The sequence below is a fragment of the Vigna umbellata genome, chromosome 2 (genome assembly GCF_029865625.1).
Source record: "Vigna umbellata cultivar VRB3 chromosome 2, Vumbellata_1.0, whole genome shotgun sequence".
NCBI classification, from domain to species: Eukaryota; Viridiplantae; Streptophyta; class Magnoliopsida; order Fabales; family Fabaceae; genus Vigna; species Vigna umbellata.
In genome coordinates this window covers 14,286,119-14,294,356 of record NC_142166.1, presented here as the reverse complement: position 1 = coordinate 14,294,356, position 8,238 = coordinate 14,286,119, and the positions used below count along the sequence as shown (strand labels likewise).

At 32.5% G+C, this 8,238-nt stretch overlaps 1 protein-coding gene across 1 annotated transcript; it reads left to right on the top strand.

Moving 5' to 3' along the window:
* Positions 1 to 376: 376 nt before the first annotated feature.
* Positions 377 to 5,103, top strand: LOC124831203 (uncharacterized). Its single transcript, XM_047305117.2, has 5 exons — positions 377 to 674; positions 2,243 to 2,309; positions 3,014 to 3,406; positions 4,051 to 4,394; positions 4,659 to 5,103. Exons 1-5 carry the CDS (start codon positions 588 to 590, stop codon positions 4,872 to 4,874), a joined length of 1,107 nt encoding a protein of 368 aa, XP_047161073.1. The 5' UTR covers positions 377 to 587; the 3' UTR covers positions 4,875 to 5,103.
* Positions 5,104 to 8,238: the final 3,135 nt, after the last annotated feature.

Here is an 8,238-nt window from a genome sequence, read left to right as displayed (position 1 = left end):
TTTAATTGAATTTTTATTAATTTTCATATTCTTAACAATCCAGTATTAATTTTTTTATATTTTTTCATTAAGTTTTTGTCGTTTAATTTTTCATTAGTTAATGTCATGGATTATAATGTTGTATGATCTTGTTTTTTTTTTTCTCTACGAGTTAATGTTTTGTAATTTATATATAATAATATGTTATTTTGTAATTAACTACAAAATAAAACAATTAAATAAGATAATCTCATTAATAAAAAATATTGAATAACAAAGACTGAATAAAAAATTAAGAATTTGAAACTTAATTAAGAAAAATAAAATGTAATTCGTAAAATTGTTACTGTGGATGGGGTTTTACATGAAAGTATTTTGGCTGGCAGCTCAGCATCAGCGACATAAACCAAAGGGTTCGGTTCAATCTTACACCTAGAAATCTACGGCTGAGGGAAGTGGCGCTCGTTGTATGACTCATACTCTGTTTTGCGTTCCACTTTGTGTTCTTAGCATTTCTCGAATCTTTGTTTATTCAAGTTAAGATGGTTGGGTGATTCAACGCGACCCTCTTTGACCCTTTTCGTTGCTTCCTTCATTCGCATGTTATCATGGCAAATGCCAAGTTCGGTTCTTCCTTTTCTTGTTCCGCGGCTTCTCTTTCTTCTTCTCCTTTACAACGCACGAGAAGTGCTCAGGTACTTATGCCAATCAATTTTTGGAATTCTTTATCAATTTATTCCGTTCCCCAATTTCACTATGATTTTTCTTTTCAATTTTAGTTTTCCCTGGTTTTAATAGTTGATGTTTAGTACTTGTCAACATGGGTTGACCAATTGTTATGTGTTTTATCAGTGGTGTTAGGCTTGTGGTTTGAATTTTCTGGAACTGGGATGATAGAACTTCTTCTGTTAAACCTTAAGGATTGAAAATTGATTTGGTTTCATTTTTTTTTTGGAGTTTGGGAGAATGTATCTCCTACTATTGAACTTAGCTAAGGTAGGGTTTGCTGCTGAATTTTTCTTCATCGGTAGGGTTTGACTGGAAATAGTCATTAGTGGAAATGCAGGCACTTGATTCCTTCACCTGTGTTATTTGGAAAAGGCAGCTTAATGAAGAAGACGTGTGAAGAAAATCCTTGGCATTCTGTTCACACTTTGGCACTGTGAAGATTGATGTTAATTCTTCATTTAGTGATTTTTTTTTAACAATGACGCCAGCTTTATATTTCATAGGCGTTTGGAATTGAAAAAGAAGAGGATGATTAAGGAGAGACCCTTGAATATACATTTAGTTGGATCTTTCCTCAAATAAGATAAACCGACACCTGAACTTGGTTACCGATTGTTATGTAGTTGCCCACTGAAAATTTTGAATAACCAGCTGGCAGGTGAAATATAATTACCAGTGGCTTGCTCTGCTAGAACATATGTGAGGCATAGACATTAGTTTTAAGGTGGTTGTATGAGGTAGAACTAAATGGTATTGGTATGATGACAACTGAAAGTTCAGTAGTTAGTGAAGTCATTGCTAACTTAGCAATTGGTTTGGTGAGTTTCCTAGCTGAAATTGGCTTGTAAAACTGCTGACTTTTTGTCTCTTCTCTTTCTCTGTCTTCCTTGCTCATTCTGTCAAGTTTCTTAAGGTGGTTACTGGTTTAAGTTTAGGGTTAGATACAAGTTGTGCAATAAGTTACTACAATGTGTCAAATAGGTGTTTGCAAATTTTAATTACTGGAAACATGATCAAATGGATGTGTACATTCTAATAGTTTTTTGTGCATTAATTTGAGCAATGAATAATGTTTAATATGAATGTTGAGTGAAGAAAAAATAATTAAGAATTCATTTTATAGTCACTTACTCAAATCCATAGATGTCTTGGGACCTATATTGCAAACTCTGTTCTGTTTGGGATTCACGATTCTTGTTCCATGTAAATTTAGTGTATCTTATGGTTTATGCATTTAATTATTATTAGTCAATTAATTTTCTCATATAAATAATTCATGCTATAGATTAATGACTATATAGATAGTTTTTCATGGAATTAATGATGACAAGGTCATGAGACGTGACTTTACAATTTCCATTTTCTGCATAATATTTAAACTATCAATTGACCAATTTTTTTATATGCTATTTGAGTAATTCTCTCTTTTGGATTAAATCTATTTCATTATAATGCTAGTTCGAAATTGATAACTGCTTTATCTTGAGTATTGCTTTATTTATTCTTACCTAGTTTCTTTTCATTTAATATTTAGTTGAGCTTATCACAAGGGTTGTTTGTCAACCAGCTAACTGGTGCTCAGCTGCAAATGTACACTAAAGGTACCTTTTTTATTTATTGGTTGATTCCTGAATTTCTACATTCTGCATTAAGTATCCAACTCAATTGCCTTTCCATCCTTTAAAAATCCCAAGCATATTTCTTGAATACATTTGTTGTAGAAATGTGTAATTGTAGTATAGATTGCAGCCAATCCTTGAACTGAGGCTCATGTGTGGATTAGACCTTAGGTTTCTATAAAGGTGCAAATATTCACTGAACCTCTCACCATGGAAAACCCTCTATTAAGACAACCATTAATTATGATATATCTTGAATTTGAAAGTTGTTTAACTCACTCCGGAAACTAGCTCATGAGGCAAGCATTGTCCAACTAACCTCTACTTCTGCCATATCTATATTCTGTAGTCAAAGTAAGATCTCAATACTACATTTTAAGATTGAAAAATGGAAAGGACAATGCATTTTAGATTAGGACCATATTGCAGTTTTTCTAACATAGTTTTTTGTTATTGTCATGTAATAGTTTCATTAGATGGATAACAGTTTGTTTAATGGAGGCTGCTTTTGTTTGAACTGTGATATTCCACGGTGTCACTTGTGCAATACTAACCTTTAGGTCTAATCTGCAAATGGACCAAAGTTGAAGGATGTGAGCTGCAATTTATAATTTATTTTGTATGAACTCCTTTAAATATATATCTGTTAACATTCTTTTTTGTTTTTGCATTTGTATCATGGCTAGACAAATCATGCCAGCTTAAGTTTATGCACGGAATGCTGAACTTTAAGGGAAGGTTACAGAAACAGCATAATGCTCTTTTTGTTGTCTCTGAGGATCGTGAGCTTGAAACAACTACTTTAGTGCCAGAAAACAATGATATTGTTGTAGAAGGCATCTCTCCTGCAAGCAACTTGTATTTTCATTTATCAGGGAGTGATGGAAAGTCAGGTTTAATATCATTTTATAACCGGCCTTACAGAAGAAATAGTAAGATACTTTTATCAAATTCAGAGAGAAGTCAAAACAGCATATTGTGGTTTCTGGGCCCTGCAGTCCTTGTTGCTTCCTTCATTTTTCCCTCACTCTATTTACGCAAAGTGCTTTCCATCATTTTTGAGGACTCTTTGTTAACAGGTAACTAATGCTTTTAAGAAAGACCTTGTTGTGCTATATTGGTTTGTCTGCAGTAATTTGCATAGCTTACTATTTTTATGTAGAGCGTTTTCTATAATTTGATTGTAATTCACAGTAAGCTAGTAAAATCTCTCTCCTTGAGTCAATCAATATGGATAGCTATCTGCTAATGAAAACTGTAGAGAAAGGAGTAATTACATGTATTTTGGTTCGTTGACGCTAGGGAAAACATTATGGATGTTCATAAACTGGATGTGATGCTCATTGCTTGACTTGGAATTATTTGTTTCTCAATAAAATAAATGACATCATTCATTGGATGATTGGACCGAAGTGGAGAGTAAACTATCAAACACATGGATGAAATAATTTTGCATCTTTGATATCAATGATAAACAAATCATTCCTAAACTTAGAATTGGTTTAGAAATTCAAAATGTTTGTGACTGCGAAAAGTAGAATTACTGTTTGTAATTCTTGTGTATTATGTGCTGCAACCATGGTAGATGATCTCAAACTTTCCAACGTTAAATTGCTTGATTTAATTCTTCTTTTCTATTTCTTTTTTATTTTCTTGTTTGCTGTGAATGATTCTTTTTTCTTTGAGTTTTAAACTCTGAAGTGTCTTCTTTCTTCATCTCCAGATTTCCTCATCTTATTCTTCACAGAGGCAATTTTCTACTGTGGTGTTGCGGTATTCCTTTTCCTACTGGACCATTTAAGAAGACCCATGGTACTGGATACTGCTACAAACAATAGTGATACACCACCCCCACAGTTGGGACAAAGAGTCTCTTCTGTTGCTACTCTTGTGCTTAGTCTAGTAATTCCAATGGTAACTATGGGTTTTGTCTGGCCATGGACTGGCCCTGCAGCCTCTGCAACTCTTGCTCCATACCTTGTTGGTATAGTTGTCCAATTTGCATTTGAGCAGTATGCCAGATATAGAAAGTCACCGTCACGGTCTGCCATTCCATTAATCTTTCAAGTAAGGACAATCCATTTCCTTGTTGATTTACTTTCTAAATTTTGTGATGCTAGATTGTGTCAAGTACATTTATTTGCTTTTGCCTGATTGATGCTTCGATAGTGTAATTTTACATTTTGATTTTCTGGATCCTATAAATGATTAGATTTTGATTAGCTTTGCTCTCCTTAGTGGATTGAATCAACTTAAAAATTTCTTAAATTCTTATAACCAACTTTCTCAATTAATTTGTTATTCATAATAGTAATGAAGTGTAATTAACAGGTGTACAGGCTTCACCAACTCAATAGAGCAGCACAACTGGTGACAGCTTTATCATTTACAGTCAGAGGAGCTGAAATGACCTCACACAACATGGCTATAAACAGCTCTTTGGGTACCCTTCTAAATGTCCTACAATTCCTTGGTGTGATTTGCATTTGGTCCCTGTCTAGCTTCCTCATGAGATTTATCCCTTATGCTTCAACAACTATGCAGTAAAGAATCTCTTGTAAAGTTTCTTAAATGTCATCTCATGCATCAAAACACGCCCCAGTTTATCTTCATGCAGAATATGTCGATGCAGTTGGGTTTATTTTTTGGTGGTGTAAAACTGTTCAGTCTAATTGAAAATTTGGACAATGATCCTCTGACTCGTCTAGAATAAAAAATGGTTACAGGAATTTGTAATTGAGGATTTTGATACAGATGAAGCAGAGGAATTGTCATAGCTCTACTTGCAGTAAATTTTGGAACGAAGTATTTCTAGTAGAAAAATGTTAACTGCACAAAGTGAAGAAAAAATTGGTAATTGCAGTAAATTATACAGAGAAGGGTGCATTTGACCTGGTATAGATAATTTGGTAAAATAACATTTATTTTGGTATGTGTTGAGTAGTATATTTCATTAGCTTTTAGTCAAATTTGAAATACCAAATTAATGACTCATGAATGATTCGTGCATAACCAAAGAAGTGCCAAATAAAAGAAATAGCAAATGAAACACGGCATAAAATGGTTTAGGTGCAACAGATATTTGAATGTTTTGGTGATTACATATTAATCATAAAATAGCTATGCGAATGTTTATTTAAGACGTCAAACTTTAATGAACTTGAGTAGTTTTTTTGGTAAAAGGAAACTTTAATCATATTGGATGCCAAGTTAATGGCTGTAGTAGTGGAAGAAAATATCTATGCTGATTATGAAAAAAAACAAGAGCGGATAAAATACTATCTCGTGTGCTCCATTGCTACACTCCAACACATGAATATTACTTTAATACTCAATTATTTATAAAATGATAGCATTGTGTATCTTAATACCATGTTTAGTTATTTTCTTTTATCTAAAAAGGACTAAATTTTGAAGTTGTATAAATTTACGCAAAATTTACTTACTTTTTTTTATCTTACAACTTTTTAATTATTGGAAAAATATCACTCACATTTTTTAAAACTCTTTTAGTTGTGTTAAAAAGTTTGTAGTGCATGCTTAAATAGGGAAAGATTATTATATGTTAACCTGTATAAACGTAATTTATTATGCATTTAATAGATTATTTTATACCTTTTATATATAGTCATTCGGAATTTATCACCATAACTTCTTGTAAATAAGAAATATCTTATAATAGCTCATTTTATTGAATATTTTTTAGAATCTCTCGCTTAAATATATGTTATGCCATGTATTTTAAAAAAGAAGATTGCAAAATACAAACAAGTCACTTAAGTATATTCTCTTTTGTTTTGATAGTTTGATATGGTATAAAAGCTTGAGTTTTAATCTTGTATTTTGGTGGGTGTCTTCATATTGGAATAAACACCTATTTTGGGTGACTGGGATTTGTCATAATTATCTTCTTTTTGAATTTCGTTTTGATCCAAAAAGTTCCATTCTTCTTCGTTGGTTTTGTCTTGATCCATGAGTTTTCTGCAAATCGCAAGTACTAAAGTGCATCAATTTGAAAAACAACAAATAAGAAACTCCCATTGAATGATTTTTTTTCCCTTCATCATGTCTTATGATAAATCTGAATCCTATCTTGTTCGATTTAATGGCAAAAGTTACTCTGTTTGGGAATTTCAATTTAAACTATTTTTCAAAGGCAAATATTTATGGGATCATATTGATGGCAAAATTCCAGCACCAATAAGTTCAACAGATTTGGCAAACTAGGAAACCAAAGATTCCTAAATCATGACCTGGATACATGTCATAGGATAACACAACTTGGAGATTTCAATTGAAGTATGAGATGACTAATTACACACAAGGAAGTCTATCAATTGAGGAATATTTTTCTAGATTTAAGAATTTAAGTTGTTATTTATGTTAGCAAAATCTTGAAGTTAGAAGTTTTGATGATGTTCAAATCAAGTCTCAAGTGCTCTAGTTGCAAAAAGATCTTCCCGAAGACTTGTGTTGTGTGTTAAAACTTTTTTTAATAAGTAGATTTATGTATAGGGTTGTATTTGTGATTGATTCCATGTATTGTATGCTTTAAAATTCGTTTTGGAGTCACAAAAACTCTGCAATAGTCGATTAACACTTAAGATAATCAATTATCATAGAGAGGTTTTTAAAGGTTACTAAAAACTCATTGTCTCCGGAATAATTCATTACCAATCTAGGATAATCAATTATCTATAATCGATTATCACTTATCTATAATTGATTATGACTTACCATAATCGATTATCACGACTAACCGTTGGAGTTTTTAGGCATGTTTATGGTCATTGTGCATTCATTAAATGCATAATCGATTACCATATGTGGATAATCGATTATCATGCGTTAAATATATGATAACGAATTTTCGGAGGTGTCTTTGAGTGAGATCTTTATATATTGGTTTTAAACTCTCATTTTAATACACGAAAACATACATGAGTATTTTGTTTTTATGAAAAGTGTGTTCTAGGGTTTGTGTAACCTTTGTGCTGTGGCTTTGAGAATTTATTGTTGACATAGAGAACTTTCACTGAGAGTGTGATTGAGTGTTGTTGTTGTTGTTAGGTGTTGTCATCCTTTGTGAAGATTCAAAGGAAGTGTTCATCCTTCGTGAAACATCCGGAGGAGGTGTTCATCCCTTGTGACCTTCAGAGGAAGTGAGTTTCATCTCTTATGATAACAAGAGAGGTGTTTTTAAGTCTTAAACTTGTTTTTCTTTATGATTGTAACAGTTTATTGGTTTTGTGCTAATGGAAAGTTAATCTCTGATTGGGATTGGCAACTGGAAGTAGGATCCTTGTGATCTGAACCAGTATAAAAATTATCTGTGTAATTGTCTCTCTTCCTTACTCTCTTTATTATTTTAATTAATTGCTAAGGAAATTAAAATATTGATAAAATGATTAAAAGCACAAATTTGCGATAAGAAACCAATTCAACCCTCTTGGTTTGTTGTTCATGCTAACAATTTCGTTACACTGCTCTGACAATTCCTGGTGCAACCCCTCTCTATGCATAAGACCAACAAAGGAGATCAATTTTGATGAAGTTGTGATTTGACCTTAAAGACTAGTTCTAATTTGATGAACCACAACCTAGTGCCAACTTTGGATGCTTGCTCAAGTGAATTTCTTCGCGAAGAACAACACATAGCAACTGACACAACCATGGAACATAACACCAATTCTACAACTCCTAGTAATGTCGCCTATGTAACATAAAGGAAGAATAAAACCAGAGATATGCATTGTGTCTAATGCTTTAGTTGCAAAGGATTTGGTCATATTGTTAAGGCTTGCACACAAAAGTTTTTTAACTACTACAAGCAACAATGACATATTATCACAACTTGTCCATTTCATTCTAAAAAGCAGAAATTTCTTATCATGCCTTCGTTGGTGTTTTT